Source organism: Penicillium chrysogenum (genome assembly GCF_028827035.1).
Source record: "Penicillium chrysogenum strain IBT 35668 chromosome Unknown utg000001l_segment0_segment0, whole genome shotgun sequence".
NCBI lineage: Eukaryota > Fungi > Ascomycota > Eurotiomycetes > Eurotiales > Aspergillaceae > Penicillium > Penicillium chrysogenum.
In genome coordinates, this window is record NW_026622749.1 from 8,212,793 (window position 1) to 8,228,455 (window position 15,663).

At 49.9% G+C, this 15,663-nt stretch overlaps 6 protein-coding genes across 6 annotated transcripts; 2 read left to right on the forward strand and 4 right to left on the reverse strand.

The window, feature by feature from the left end:
- Positions 1-917: 917 nt before the first annotated feature.
- N7489_003235 (uncharacterized protein) lies at positions 918-1,866 on the reverse strand (the record flags this gene model as incomplete). Its single annotated transcript, XM_056708990.1, has 2 exons — positions 918-1,519; positions 1,584-1,866. 2 exons carry the CDS (start codon positions 1,864-1,866, stop codon positions 918-920), a joined length of 885 nt encoding a protein of 294 aa, XP_056573292.1.
- A 389-nt stretch (positions 1,867-2,255) lies between these two features.
- Positions 2,256-3,666, forward strand: N7489_003236 (CCDC90 family protein; the record flags this gene model as incomplete). Its single annotated transcript, XM_056708991.1, has 2 exons — positions 2,256-3,426; positions 3,482-3,666. 2 exons carry the CDS (start codon positions 2,256-2,258, stop codon positions 3,664-3,666), a joined length of 1,356 nt encoding a protein of 451 aa, XP_056573293.1.
- Positions 3,667-3,952: 286 nt separating this feature from the next.
- N7489_003237 (uncharacterized protein) lies at positions 3,953-5,146 on the reverse strand (the record flags this gene model as incomplete). The annotated part of the gene is made up of 1 exon (XM_056708992.1): positions 3,953-5,146. One exon carries the CDS (start codon positions 5,144-5,146, stop codon positions 3,953-3,955), a length of 1,194 nt encoding a protein of 397 aa, XP_056573294.1.
- A 370-nt stretch (positions 5,147-5,516) lies between these two features.
- N7489_003238 (purine-cytosine permease family protein) lies at positions 5,517-7,170 on the forward strand (the record flags this gene model as incomplete). Its single annotated transcript, XM_056708993.1, has 5 exons — positions 5,517-5,689; positions 5,749-5,922; positions 5,990-6,629; positions 6,686-7,004; positions 7,049-7,170. 5 exons carry the CDS (start codon positions 5,517-5,519, stop codon positions 7,168-7,170), a joined length of 1,428 nt encoding a protein of 475 aa, XP_056573295.1.
- A 60-nt stretch (positions 7,171-7,230) lies between these two features.
- On the reverse strand, positions 7,231-9,106 carry N7489_003239 (Zn(II)2Cys6 transcription factor domain-containing protein; the record flags this gene model as incomplete). The annotated part of the gene is made up of 5 exons (XM_056708994.1): positions 7,231-7,488; positions 7,545-7,801; positions 7,859-8,526; positions 8,587-8,865; positions 8,916-9,106. The coding sequence occupies 5 exons, from the start codon at positions 9,104-9,106 to the stop codon at positions 7,231-7,233; spliced, it is 1,653 nt and encodes a 550-aa protein (XP_056573296.1).
- A 313-nt stretch (positions 9,107-9,419) lies between these two features.
- On the reverse strand, positions 9,420-15,632 carry N7489_003240 (AP-1 complex accessory protein LAA1; the record flags this gene model as incomplete). The annotated part of the gene is made up of 2 exons (XM_056708995.1): positions 9,420-10,982; positions 11,034-15,632. The coding sequence occupies 2 exons, from the start codon at positions 15,630-15,632 to the stop codon at positions 9,420-9,422; spliced, it is 6,162 nt and encodes a 2,053-aa protein (XP_056573297.1).
- Between the last annotated feature and the right edge of the window lie 31 nt (positions 15,633-15,663).

Below are 15,663 nucleotides of genomic sequence, written 5' to 3' on the forward strand. Positions count from 1 at the left end.
GATAATCCTCAAGCCAGGCTTGGTCCTATATAGCTAAAGTTCTAGTAGAGACATCTCCCCATATTGGATTTCTTTGCCGTGGGGTCCTGGCTTCGACGGTCTTAAAGCTGTTGAACCTGATCAAAGAATGCTGTGCTGGATTATAGCGCATCTTTCATTATTTATACGTATTATCTTCAGGCGAATATTCTTGTATGCCAGACCGATTGTATTAATGGAGCTGACTTCGTCAGACTCTTGCCAGCTTAAACTGGTCCTATAGAAAGGTGTGAGGCCGCTTAATGAACTTCGAAGGCTGGAAGTTTTCATGAACACCGTAGTCAGAAGACAAAAGGGCAAGGGGTTTTTCCTCACACAATAGTTTGTAGATAGCTTTTCACTTATATGCAGCATTCATTAAGCTGACGTTGTGCATTTCGAAATGTGGAGCATCTTCAGGCCTTCCGGTGCCGTATGTGATATTCCTCCGAATGCCGACATGTCTCATAGTATCGAAAGCATAATTTTACCCACTACAAACATAGACACGCTAGAAATCATCGCAATATCATCATCTTCAGTTTGATTAGAAAGCTCGAATGTATCATCCTTACGATTTTAGATGAGACAGAAGCACGCAGGAGTATTCAGTAACACATGCCCTCATACATGTGGGCAGTGGGCAGCAAGCACCCGTAGTACGAACCCGAAGATCACACAGAACAAACTAAGGAGTGTCATAACTAAGTATCTGTTTGCTTAGGACTATGTATTCCACACAAATGGAATCCCTGTCCTTAAGGCTATGAGAAATATTGTAAGTGTTGCCAACCGTGCCACGCTCCTCCAATCCGCCTTTAAAGCTTGAGTGGACTTCTCTACCAGCTTAAAGTTCTCTATCTCGGGAATGCTCGCAATCCGCCACTAGTGCTTGATATCTACATCCATGTTTTGATTTCCTCAAACTTAGCATGCCACGTCTCGTAACCAACCATCCCAAGGCAATTTAGCTGCTCAATAAACAAATCTGAGGCTAGCCTCTTTTCCCCATTATCTTTTCTGCCCCATATCACGGTTGTTTTATAGATTTCCTCCGCCTTTCTAGACTTCCAGGTCCCGAACCACGCCATTCGTTTACAGCGTCGCCCCTTATATTCAACTTCACCTGAAATCCAGGTAGTATGCTGATTGAAAATAGCCGCCATGGGATCTGATTTGTTCTTAGGCTGGAGGAAAATGTTCACTAACTTCAGATACTGGTAAGGCTGGCCTGAATCCAATAAAGCGACAACTTCTTCAATCGGAAGATAAACCATCCAGATCTCATAAACCATGCTAGGAAGAGTGGGCTTTGAAAAGCAATCAATAATGAGCTTTTGGCTGGTCACGTCAAATTGATAAATCAACAAGGCCTTCTTGTTGTGGCTTCTTCTGTCATTGCCGGGGGTATCGGAGTCTAGTGGGAATATGACTTCTTTCATGGCCTGTGTCATTATATCTGACTGATAAAAGTCATCCCGATCAGTTCTGTTACGCCAGTCTTTAACCATTTAGTCAGCCTTGTCTTGAGGGGGATATGTATGCACTACCTAGGTATATCTTACGTATCATAACCCACAGCCACTGGGGATTTTCCATGGGACATGCAAATGTGATTTGACGACAGCCATTAATTTTCCGAACATCTTTAAGAATGGACTTCCAATTGGTCTGTTTCAATATTGAGTTGGCGGAATACTCAAGATCAAGCCAGTCAACGCAAGCTCCTCTCCTCGCTTGTTCTTGTTCCATGCTTTTGGTCGATATCTCGCTATCCACGATATAACCCTGTGCTCGGCTCGAACTTTGGTTGATCAAAGCCTTGGACTGGCTTCGAGCTACTGGCATTTTGACAGTTGATGCATGTAACACGAGAAACAAACGCCTGGAAGTCTGAACATGCGTTTTCTTAGGGCTGCTTTGCCCAGGATTATCAACCAATCAGATCCTCCCAAGGTCCGATAGCTCAGCTAGGTACAGAACCTGGAATCCGGGTGCACCTGGGCAACGTCTGGATCTTTACAAAGGACAGATATGTGTCGTTCAGCCGTAGAAAACAAACCCTCAATCTCTATCTCGATGCAACAAAATAAACTACAAGTCAAATGAAAACTTCCTAAAAATCACACGCCCGATGGGCACGTGCAGAGCTGACTAACCATCTATAGCGCAGACGGGTGACGTTGACGATTCCCCGCGGGAAACCAAGTTAGCTTCTTCATACGCCGGTTACCACCATGGCCACACCGAGGCTCCCTTTCCTGTATCCGAATTTGATGCGCGCAGTGCGATCATGCGAACCGAGGACATACCGCTCACTTAGAATCCCATACCGGCCCAACCAACGTTTCCATACGAGCCAGCAACGGGAGCGCGATTCCTACCAGCGGCGTTATGGTCCTGCTGTCGAACCGAATACCACCCCTTCGTTGCGTCCGAAGAAGGACTCAGATGACCAGGTCAAGGAGGTGCCAGATGATCAATCGGCTAAAAATGAGGCTGTAAATGCCTCCGGGCAGGAGGAAGCTTCGGCGGAAGAGTCACAGTCGGAACCACCACCACAGGAAGCCGGGCAAGACACTGCGGATGTTGCTTCTTCAGAAGCCCCGGCCCTGGATCAACAAAATGAAGCTAAAACCAAGGGAGACAATCCCCCGACGGACCGGGAACCACACGAGGAGCAGGCAAAGGATATAGACGGTGCTGAACAGGAACAGGCTTCGGCTCCTTCGTCCACTCCCTCCGAACGCCCGTCGGAAGAAAGTACAGATACCTCTTCGTTCACGGCTCAAACTCCCTTCGATGATGTCCTGCACATGCCTTCACCGTCTGTTTACCTAGCCCCAACTGGGGAACCCTCCTCTGACAAACGCCCGCCACATCTGTCCCCAGGGCCGTATGTGCACCCTTTCGACACATATTCGTTGGTGCAGGATCTCTCCAAAGGAGGATACAGCCAAGAGCAGTCTACTACAATTATGAAGGCTGTGCGGGCTATCCTACAGAACAACCTCTCCCTGGCCAGGGAGAGCCTGACTTCCAAATCTGACGTCGAGAATGAGGAATACCTGTTCAAAGCAGCCTGCTCTGAGCTTCAGTCATCGCTGCAGACAGCTCGTAACTCGGAAATACAGCACCAGCGCTCATCGCGTACGCAATTGCAGCATGAAACGGATATCATCTCGCAGCGTCTCAGCCAGGAACTCGCAGGCATGAAAGATGACATCAAGGGCATGTTCAATGATCACAAGATGACCACGCGAGAGCAGCAGCGGAGCATTGATACCTCAGTTCAGGAATTGAACTACAAGATCACCGTGTCGCTGAACAGCGATGGAAAGAGTGAGATTGAAGGTCTTCGGTGGATTTTGACCAGACGTGCCGCTCTGACGATTGCCATTTGTGCTTGTAAGTTTCCCATTATTCCTAATTGGCTCTTTCGTATAGCTGACTCGATTATAAGTCATGATCATCGTCTTCTTGAAGTATGCTTCCACGCGCAAGGTGCCTGAGCCCAAGCAAGCCAAGCGGGAAGAGAAGCCGGCCGTCGCCAAAGAAACCGTCACTGAAACTCGAGTCGTCCAAGACGGCGGCATTGAGACAATCGTTCCGTCTGCTGAAGCACATCTCGGCGAATCCCTTGGTTAAGATGCTGAACATAAGTCCTGGCGTAACACGCCTCCTTTTGTTATCCACTTGACACTTTCCACTCCCCATGTCTTATAGCCGTCAGTCCCACATTCCTTTCTTTCCTTTGTCTCAGGTCCCCTGTACATATCCATCCACTCGACCAGGCTCTGTACACTTCTTGTATCACCACCCATTAGACGAAAGCCGATATAATTTTCTTTTACAGAATATGGCAAGCCTACCTAACTAGGCATGTACAACATACCCAAATCACAAAAACCAAATTTCATTTCACGCATTAAAACTATTCCCTAACCCAAGGCACCTCCTCGGGGCGATACTTGTAAGCCCTAAAAACGGCATTGCTAGGATAACCAAACCCAATGGCCTCCATCTCATCCAGCTCCTCTTTCTTCATAACCTCCTTATAATCCGCCAGCTGCGGCACAACAAGCTCCCAAACAACCTCACCTCTTTCAGTAACCTCCAGAACCCGCCCACTAGCAGCCTCACAAACCAAAACATTCCCACCAACCAACTTCTGCGCAGACCCCATAAAAGGCGTAAAGAACCCCAACCCACCAGTCGAAAAATCCTTATACTCCCACTTAACAACCCCACCCTTAGAGACAACAATCGCTCTCGAAAACGGCACCGAAACCCCAGGCCTGAAAACACCATTATCAAGAATCAATATATCCCCCGCCTCATTAATCTCATGAGCACAATGCTGCTGGCTAACAACCGGCGCAGCAAGCCTCCACTTCACCGCTCCGGTCTCACGACTAATAACGAACACGCTAGACGCATTCCTCGACGAGGCAATAATATCCCCCGCCGAATCAAACGAAACACTATTGATGAGCGGCCAGTGCTCGCGCGTGTAATGCGGATGCGCAGCAAAGACAGCAGGGTCGAGATGGTCGATTGCGCGCCATGACCAGAGGAGCTTGGCGCCGGTTTTACCGCGGCTGCCGTCGAAGTCTGCCGAGGAGGATGCGGTGCTTGTTGACCATGGTCGGACGAGTTTGATGCAGTCGCCGTAGATGAGGCCGTTCGGGGCTTCGGTGGATGGGATACCGCCTTGGACGCGCTCTGCTTCGGCGCTGCTGAGTGGCTCAAGCGTTGTGTACAGGATTGTGCCATCGTCTAGGTGGTTCTGGTCGTGGTGTGCCAGTGGGTCGCTGTATTGTCGCAGGATCTTGCCGTCTGGGCTCACTTGCATCATTACGCCGCCCCGATATTTCGCCCACATTGGGAAGAGGTTGGGGGCGTCTGGATGTGCGCCGTTATAGGCGAGATTGCCATCTGCGAGGATGCGGGCGTGTCGGCCTGCGCGGTGGGGGAGTGTCCAGCGGTGCACTTCTTTGCCTGTTGTTGAGACTAGGTGTGCTGTGTTTGAGGTGAGAGGTGCATATAGAACGTAACCTGGGGAGACGCGCTGAGAGTCGACTCCGCGGAGACCGAGGCCTCGGCGGCGGAATGTGTGCTGCTCCATTGAAGACGGGTCAAGTGATTGAGAAAGATTGAAGAAAATAAAAGCAACACATGTGCAGGTGCAAGGGATTTTATGTTTGGCGAAACTGGGGGAAGTGGATTATACCCATTGTTCTTAGGGCATCCCGGTCCGGCATGCCGCGGTATCCCGCGGGAGATAAGTATTAGCCAAGTGATATTCAATATGGCGCGAGATAAGCCCAATCAAGCATATTAGTAGGTATATTTCAGTGTGCAATGTGTTATCGATGAATGCAAGATGGGTAGGAAGAGGGGATATTGTGGAAATATAGAAAGGAGAGGGTTTCCCCGGCATATAGTTGCAATTTGACCAGTTCACTTCTACCCTCTATCTCGGGCTACTCATCGAAATGAATAAATATAATGAATCTATCCAGAAACCACAGTGTGAAACAGACACAGTGAAGCCCCATCCCCCATTCTTCCATGGAAGGTTATCTATTGAAGAAGGTGGCATCGAACGAGTCACCGATGAAGAACGACAACAGAATACAACTAAGTTCTGGCATGCTGCTACATTCTGGTAAGGGTAATATTTGAGTGAATATAGATTACCACTAATATATCCCTATATGCTTACAGGTTCAGTGCAAACATGGCCGTGGCCACCCTCAACATCGGCTCGCTGGGAGGTTCTCTCGGCCTTCCCTTCTGGGACTGCTTCATAGTCATTCTCATAGTCAACATCACGAGCAACTTGCTACCGGCCTGGACATCTGTATTTGGATTAACCGGGCTACGGATGACGACGTTCTCGTGAGTAGATATATCCATGATCGGCTCTCTGCACCGAATATCCCACTTAACGGTCGATTCCTGCTAGGCGATACTCATTCGGCTACTGGGGCAACATGCTCGTTGTCATATTCTCAATGATTGCCACAACAGGGTGGAATGCAATCAACTCCATATCCGGCGCAGCTGTCCTGCACGCCGTCTCAGATGGTCGTTTCCCCATCTGGGCCGGCGTCATCGTGATCTGTGTTGCTGTCTGGGTTATCTGCGTACTCGGTATCAACTGGATCCATCGTCTCGACACATTTATCTGGATCCCGCCTCTTATTGTGTGGTGTGTTGCAGCTGGGACAGGTGCTTCTCAGCTCACAGGTGAGGACCATGTGCGTCTTCAGGGCTCAGATAAAGCTGGTGCGATTCTTACCTTCATGGCTTTGATTTTCTCCTTCTCCATTTCCTGGGTAAATTGTGCGGCGGATTATAATGTGCGCATGCCAAAGGATACGCCGCGCTGGAAGATCTTCGGCGCTACCTATGTGGGTATCTTCTTTCCTACTGTCCTCGTTCAGACTCTTGGTTCGGCCTTATATACAGGTACTATGACCAATGCAGCGTGGAGAGAGGCGTATACATCTTCTTCGGTTGGGGGGTTGCTCAAGATGGCATTGGAGCCAGTAGGCGGGTTTGGCAAGTTCTTGATGGTTCTTGCGGCATTGAGCTCAATTCCGGTGAGTTAATGAGTCCGGCAGTTGATGGTTATTTCGCATGCTAATTCTTGGAAAAGAATAATATCCCAAACAACTACTCCTTTGCACTACACGCACAGAATCTAGGACCGTGGGCTATGCGTATTCCCCGTGTGGTTATGGTCACTTTCGGATTCATCGCGGCGATAATAATCGGCTGTTGCGCAGCCAGGTATTTCTCGGATACTCTACAGACATTGCTTAGTGTGATTGGGTACTGGACCGTGATCCACATCACTCTAGTAATGGAAGAGCATTTCATTTTCCGGCGTGGATGGAACGGGTATGATTTCGACGCCTGGAATAGCACCGCTAATTGCCATTTGGATGGGCTGCCATCGGAGCTTTCGGCTTCGGGTTTCTGGGTGCGGCTCTTGGTATGAAAACCGCGTGGTATTCAGGTCCTATTGCCTCCATGATTGGCAAGCAAGGTGCAAATATAGGTCATGAGTTGACATTTGCGTTCTCTGGCACCATATTCCCTCTGTTCCGGTGGGTTGAAAAGCATTATGGGGGCCGGTGAATAGTCGTTGCTGCGTCGCCGCATAATTTGCTTCACACTCGGTTCTAAGGTGCTTATGTCTCAGTCAGGTCTCCCCGGGATAGATGGGCTTTCTGGAAAGAGACCCATATTTGACAGAAGATCCCAATCCCCATTAGCCGAAATCCCCAATCCAAGAAATTCTGGGAAATAATAATTGTTTAGTTCGCCAAGTAGCTCTTCTGGTTGCGGGTTTGCTGGCGGTAGCTCGACATGTGGTCGTAATTTTTGATGCACCTTGGTGATGATATTTCCCAAAGTATGCGCCGCATGGCATGGTAGCCCAATGCAGTACAGCCACTGAACTAAGTCAGTGTGAGAAATTCGAGCTCGTCAATGTTGTAAGTCGAGGCGACCTTTTCTGGGTAGGCATTTAGTAGGCGGCAGATGACAATCGCTGCAAAGGTAATCATATGGTAGATATGATCGGTCAAATGTCGGGTGCGCTCATCGACTGTATCCATAGCCAATTTCAGAATTGACTTGGAATGCCGAATCATTTCCGGCACGACTGATTCCCGAGCTCGGGAAGAGTTGGCCTTCAGAGCATGCTCGTATAGAAGCAGATATGAGAAGTGGAAGCCCATTGAGAGAAACTGCGATCTCGGTTGTTCTAAAAACACAATTTATTAGCAGGACTGAGGTACTGTAAGTCAAATAGGTAACGTACCAATGACAAATTCCCATTTTCGTCGCCAGTCCTGCAAAGCTGCCACTGACTTCAGCAAATCAACCGACTCCTGGATAAGGTGTTCATATACAGTCCAGTAAAGATAAATCTCGGCCACCATGCGCACTTCAAAGTTATTGGCATGATCTGAAACAATAATAGCACGGCATCGTTCGATTTGCCATGGTTGTAACATGGATCGGCGGCTGGTACCGACACAATAATGCATATGAGCAAGGCAGAGATGATTCCACAGATAGCAATTACGCATAGTTTCCTCATCCAGTCTATTTGGAGGGAGGGACTGAGTCATGACAGCAGTAAACAGCGGGCTCGAATGGGAGTGCTGTAAAGCAAACCCGCTCAGAAGCCAGCTATCGATACTCAAAGGCACCTGTCCGACAGTCGTCGACCACATAGACAGGATCAGGGTAGCCTGAAAGAACTCAATGGGCTGCGGGGCAACTAGAAGAGTGGCAGAAGCAAGCGAGCGGGCATACTCATACAATTTCGGAGCAAGGCTTGCAGCCAATTCCTCGGAAGTGTGCCGCACGGCGATCAGAGAACAAGCGCAGAATAGCAAGCTCGATTTTTTCACTCGACGGAGAAGCTCGCTTGGCTCACATTCGGGATCGAAGAGAACCCACCGACCGTAATATTCCAGGAAACTAAGAAAGGATCAGTGACAATTCGCTATGATAAAGCGATTTGTCTAAAAGGCATCATACATTGTGATAAGCGTAAGTGCAAGATCAGGTGAAATAAGTTCATCCAATACCGCCTCTAGAGACCTGGGATCGGACATTGGTTTGATGCCGCTGTCTGTTGCTAGATCGCGGATGACCATGATCGGAGCCGCGGAGGATTCCGAGTCTCCGTACGCACCGCCAGACCTTGGGCTCGTCTGCGCGGGGGTAGGCCTACTCGAATCATGACTTGGAGTTTTTACTGGGCCTTCTCCAAGTCGATCGAGCAGAGTAGCCACGGTCTTTTCTAGCCGTTCCAAGCTATGGAAACCTGTCAGTTTGAGAGTAAACAACAGCTGCGATATTCATACCGCGCATCTGTGCCTGTTGCGGGGGCTATGGATTCCTCATCTGAAGCAACGATTTGCACAAGCGAACAACTCTGGTGAAGTCGATCGCATCGCATACATGCTCGTCCAGGAATTCCGGGCTCATAGCATCTGGTCTTTTGTTTTCTGCAGGAGGTGCATGCCCGGGAAGCACGACCGCGATCCGGCGGCATTTCGACCTCACGGGCGGAGACGGGCTCTCAAAGATAGAAATTCGACCATACAATGATCCCAAATTGAAGTCTTTGGAGATAAGAAACTACAACTGAGATGGGATTTGGAAGGTCACCTGATACGTCGGGTAGGGATAAAATAAGCTCCGGTGGTCGATATTTGAACCCTACGAGGGTCTACTTGGGCATACATATATAACCGGTTGCACTTGGGAATTTGTCTACGTCTCCCGAAACTGGACATGAAAAAAGAATTTGGCATTTGACTATATCATAAAGGGTTTTTGTCTGATTTTCGTACCGTATAAAGTTTCTAGAAATCCATGCGCAATGCTATACTCGGCGCAGCCTGGGGAGCATTGTCTGCCGCATCAGCACCAGTCTTCGAAGCAACAGCACCGACTCCGGCACTGCGAAGAACTTCCTCTAGAAGTGATTTCTGGTCTGCATCCATAGTAGCGACCAGGCTCCGGAAAGTAAGCTGGTCGGCCTTGGCAAGCTCGAGAAGATGGCCGGCCGACTCCTGGTGCACGGACTCGCCTTCACGTTTGGCACGTGTCAATAGTGCCGACATGATAAGGGATGTAGCAGCAGGCAATTGAGAAGCGGAGAAAGTGGCGTTAGAGATGCACGACACGAGTGTGCGAGCGACCACTGTGCGGGAGTTCTCAGGGTCGCTGGGGATATCCCCATTGTCCAGAGGGCAGGCAACCATGAAGGCGATCAGTCGCGGGATGAGGTGTCGGCCGATCACTTCATCGGTGGTGGAACGAGAGCCTGGCTTAACGAGGATCGAACGGAGGCAGCTAGCTGCGACGGTGGCAAGACCGACGTCTTGAAGACAGTCAAGGAACTCATCTAGAACTCGAATCAGGACTGGTTCTTGGGGCGGGATGACGTGTGCGCCAGCAGTCAGGAGGAAAGTGATGGCGAGGAGCGTGTTCTTAGCACAGGGGATGGAGATATCCGATTCTCGTCGCTGGGCGATTGTGAGAATGGTCAGGAAGCGCGTGAGACATCCTCGAAGCTGGAATGAGACGACCTCTAGGTCTTCGGGAGATTCCGCTGTGTGGGTAATGCTGTGAACGAACTGCCGGAAGATGGGCAGAGCTTGGGGAACCACACCCTCTTGGCAGACCCCAGTTGCGAGGATAGTTGCGAAAATATGGAGAATACAAGCATGGAGATCGTTGCGAATGATAGATGGGAATACAGATGCAACATCGACGAGAGAGCGAAGGGCCAAACGAATGAGAGTCAAAGACTCATCCGAACTGACGTTGAACCGCGCAAGTGGTGTCGATTCCCGGAGATTGGGAAGCATTCCAGCGAGAACAAGAATAATGCTTCTTGTGAGCTCGAAGAGTTGCTCAATGTCATCTGAAAGATGATCACTGCGTTCCGAGTCGCCCTTTGCTGCGGGGTGATCTAATGACAGGTTTTGGGCAATCTCGACAATGACAGTCTGGATGGGGGTAGCTTCTGTCAACACAAGACGGTCAAAGCTGTCCATTGTCTCTGTGAAGATTGCATCTTGGTAGATGGCATTTCCAGAGATGACCGGCCTCAGAATTCGCTTCAGAGCCTGAAGAATCTCCAATCGTTGCGATGCCGAAGTTCCTTGATCAACCAAAGATTCGAAAGCCAGTCCGAACAAAACGAAGAAGAATGCAACAGGCTCTTCGCGGTAGTTAATATCATGACCTTTCCCTTCTTCCTTTTTGGTGGCTTTTTCTTCTTTCTCCTCGCCCTCAGCGCCACTAGGCTCCTGAGGTGGCTGCAACTTGCCATCCAAAGCATCGAAAACAAAGTCGATGTCTTTCTCCACGAGCCCAGCGATTGCATCAACCAAGTATAACCATGTATCTTGGTAAAACTGAAGATACTATTAGCGTCCACTGGATACAACAGGTAGATTGGGGCTTACCTTCAACAAAGTCTCACGATTCAAAGCCGCATACACCTCATCCAGGTCACCGCTCGAGATTGTCCCCAAGCTACCAGAGATGTCTGGCTCAAAGCGTAATCGAGCGTATTCTTGAAGAGAGGAAAGCCACAAAGGTGTGAGTTTCGCAATATAAGGCTGGACCACCGGGGTCAAGTAATCATGGTCGATGCTTGCAATCTGGAGCCGAGCCCAGGCCGAGAACAGAGCAAGTTTTACCATGACTCGAGCATTTGAGTTTAACCCCTTAAGATCACCGATTTCAGTAGTCTCCGGGTTCTTCGAGAAGTTCTCCAGGCCCAGCACCAAAAGCTTCAAGATTCTCCCCATGCGGTCGACATTTGTTACGATTCCCGTAGCAATGAAAGTCGCCGACACATTAATGGCCTCTGAGGCCAGCTCCGCGGACGAATCAGCAGCAAAGGCAGGAGTAAGCGCAGACCCAATCTGAGCTTGATATTGCTCAAGAAGCGAGGCTTCAGCAAAGTCGGGATCCGGCGTCTTACCGAACATGGTGAGGACCTGGTCGATGATCTTTAATCCCCATACGCGCAGCTCAATGACATTGGCTGTAGATGCGGAAAAGGCCATTCTCACGATATCTCCTACGTTTTTCTGGAGAGCCAACTCCGCTGGGATAGCAGAGTCTGGCAGGATCGCCTCTTGCACAGTAGCTAGAAGTTCGGAGAGACAGCCCATGGCAAAGTTGCGGGTCTGCCACTTCAACATTTCTTGACCGGCGATGCTTTCATTCGCAGTGTCACCTTGACCTTCCCCGGCAGCCGAGGCAAACCCGGCAACCTCGTCATCGGGGATATCAGCAGCTGCGGTTTGAACAGCTGGGGTGGGCGCATGTTCCACCTTGTGGCGTGTCTTCGTCATGATGTTCTGACAACGTTGGATCCACAGCTCGGTTTCTGTCAAAGCAGTCTGCTGGAGCCAGTCCTGGATCATTGACTTGAGTGACTTATTGTCCGGCGCTTCATCAAATGCGAGCCAGATATCGTCTTCCAAAGACTGGCCCACAGTCTGCATCACAGATGATGCGTCTCGCTTCATAAGGTTGTTGAGTCCACGGACTGCCACATCTCGCATGATGAAGTTGCTAGCTCGAAGCTCCGTCTGCAGTCGCTTCACGTATGCCGCAATGTCGACATAACTGGAGGCATACATCGAGAAGTGGTCCAAACATTTAGAACTCTCCGTCACCAATGCTGGGTTTTCCTCTAACTGGAATTGGCGAAGTAGGGTCAAAATTAGATTTCTGGTCTTCGCAATGTCTTGCAAGTCCGGTCCGAGAACATTGATGAGAGAGTCCACGCATCGACTGATCACGACGGGTGTCAAGAATGACATTTCAATATTGGAAGTCGCCAGCGCGGCTGCCTCCTCGTTATGGGTATCAGCGTTGTAGAGTTGAGCAAGCATGCCCAAAGAGCCGGAGACAAAAGGCGAGAATGTCAAACCAGCGGAGTTGGCAACTCTTTCCAAGCCCCCAAGAGCCCAGAAATGGACAACCGGGTGAGGATCGTTACACAAAGACATCAAAACGCCAACAATCGTTTTGAGGTGCAGACCAGCTGCCATTCCGCCAATCTGAGAATGGATACATCCTAAGGCAGCAGCACAGCCAGCTCTGGCGTTAGGCTCTCTGTTCTCGACAATGGTGTCAACAAGCCAATTAACCTGTGTGTTAGTACACGTGTTTCCAGCGCTGTCGCAAAGTCGTCCAAGTGCTTCAGCGCCGATTGTGCGAACAACGGGGTCAGGATCTATGACGAATTTTTGGAGAAGCTCTTGCAAAATCTTATCAGTGGACGGATTTAGCTTGCCAGGTACGAAGTCCGTTTCCTTAACAGCAACTTTCAGAGTATGTAAAAGGGCAACCGAGATGTTGACGACCAATGCTGCTTTCCTGCCGGGGTTTCTTTGCAGGCCGGGAGAGGAGAGGAATGTAGCGATCTGCTCGACACTGCTTTCCTGGATTTTTGGAGAATGAAGAGCGAGAGCCACAGAGAACAAATCGATTGCCGAATTGACAACTCCGGTTGTTGGGGGATCAACAGCAAGCTTGTCCCCATCTCGCAAACTGTATAGAAGGATCGCGTCATGCTCGCTAGCTTGGGAAATAGGGAAGGCCAAGGTGTCGTCCACAACTTGGTCCACGGAATCAAGCGCAGACCAGGCAGGACTCTTGTCATCTTCCTGAGTGCCAGACAGTGTAGCACGAATATATTCTCGGGAGAGACCAGTGACACCAAATCCATAATTATCACATAGGTCCCATAGACCATCGAATTGTCCGGCGGAGCCGGAAATAGAGCCTTCTAGTTGCTTGTACTGGGCATCTGGGTCTGCAAATGACGAAATAGCCAGGCTGAGAAGACTGGACTGAGAAATAATGTCCCCATGACTAAGTGGATGGACATGCACAAGCTTGGTGAAACACTGCAACACACGTCGGCGCACCATGATCGAATAATCTTGTAATTGCAGGGACGGTTGCAGTCTTTGTGAAAGATCTTCCATAGCCTTTGGCTTAGGCAAGTTATCTAAGAATTCGACGGTATTTTGCAACATCGCACCTATTCTCTTTGCGCCATCCGATGTGATCAATTTGCTGTTGAACTCCATGAACACCAGCAGCGAGCCAAGTGCACACTCCCGCACATGAGTCAGGAAGCTGATCTCGAGGGTACCTGGCTGGGCAGCGTTCTCCTTGCCGAGGTGTTTGGGGAGTGCATTTTTCCACAGAAGCATCAATTGAGACAGATGGGTCTTGACGAAGCTGGGCCCCAGGGGCATCAGACCTCCGATCAGAATCCATGCTACCTGGATTTGAATGCTGGCAACCCGAAGCTCGGAAGTGCTGCTCGTCTTGAGAAGATCCGTTGCCTGGGTAAAGACACGTGCAAACACATCTACTGCTCCATAAAGTGGTTGTAGACGAGAAGTGCTGAGCATTGCTGATAATCCATTGGCATAACCAACACACCGGCGAGGCGATTGGCGCGGTGTGCCCAACTGTCCAATTTCCCTGTTCAAACTGTTCATGCAGATTGTCACACATGACAGCAGCTGATGGGGAGAGGCTAAGACGAAGTTTCGCAGACAATGCGCAACGTGAACTTGAACAGTGTAGCTAGGGTGAGGGAGGACTTGAAGCAGAGCATCTCGGCAACTATCAGCCTGAACGCTGAAGGCGGAACCAAGTGATGAAATCAACGACGACAGAGCGCTGACCGCACTCGTTAGTGTGTACTTGCTGGGCTCGCGGCGTTCCTGGATGACCTGGGGGTAGTCCTTGAGGATATCGTTGATTAGCCATTTTGCTGCATTGAGTTGACTGTTCTCACGCAGCAATTCCTGACCAATGGTATCTTCAAGGATACTCTTAATGAACCTCCTGGTCATGAGTACGCGGAAGCGGTTGTATGTGACGGTGGGATGATTCAACAACTCGACAAGCAAGTTTGTCGCGATCTGACCATAGCGCTCCTCGACAATCTTGTCCCCCAGATTACGCAAAACATATTTGTAGGATATACAGATCCCAGCGCGTGAGCGGTTCGAAGTTGTGCTCTTCAGATATTGGGACGAAAGCTGCCTCAATAAGTCCGGAAGAAGGAAGTATAGGCGCGAGTCGCTTTTCTTAGGGGCAGACGACTCTGACATCTCAGCTTCTTCCTCATCTTCCAGCCCCACGCCCGGTTTCTTCGACATGCGCTTCGATTTCTTCGATTTCGGTTTCGGGACGGCCGTGACGTGCGCATTCGTAGCATGTAGATTAATGAGTGCCCGACCGAGAACCGCAGCTACGGCGTGCCGCACCGGCGCAGCGGGGCTGTCGATAACCTTCCATACCAGGGTTTTGAGCTGTTCGAAATCATGTGTGTTATCGAAGAATGGTGTGGTGGCAACCAACTGCTCCAGGCAGCGGCATGCATTGACTTGGACGAAAGTGGACTTGTCGCTGAGAGCAGCGTTTCGGGCCTGCTTCCAGATGTCGCGGGCGGTTCCTTCATCGATAGGGACCCCAATACCAACAACAATCTTGCGCATCACTGCAAAGATAACTGCCCTAAGACCAGTATGGTTGCTTGCTGATTTCAGAAGTTTGAGTGCGCCCAAAGTCGCAACATTGGACTGCATGAACGCGCTGTCGCCGGCTGTCGCAAAGACCTCCCCCAGACAATGCACCGCAGCGAATTTGGTCTTCAATTCGGCTTCACTCTTGCCAGCATTCAGAATTGCGAGTAGGTCGGTGATCGTTTCGAAGAGGATCCCGCGATCCCCTTTGCTGAGTATTGCGCCAAAACATCGCCCTAGATTGTTGCGGAGGACTCTAGTGATAGTCGGTGAAGGGAGGTTCAATATCTTGAACAATTCCTTTTTGAGATCCTTTTGTTGCGATGTAACCTCCGCAGCTTCCAATCCAGATATGTATTGTACGAGGTCGGAGGTGAACGTGAGCATGTACAGTTCCTGTTGTTCGGAGGGGAGAGCGTGTAGTTTAGGGATGTCGAGCTCAGGAACCCCATTTCGTGGGGAGAGTGCTGGGGCTGTATCAGAGGAAGACATGGAATAGTTTCAGGGCAAGCGTAGCCCCATA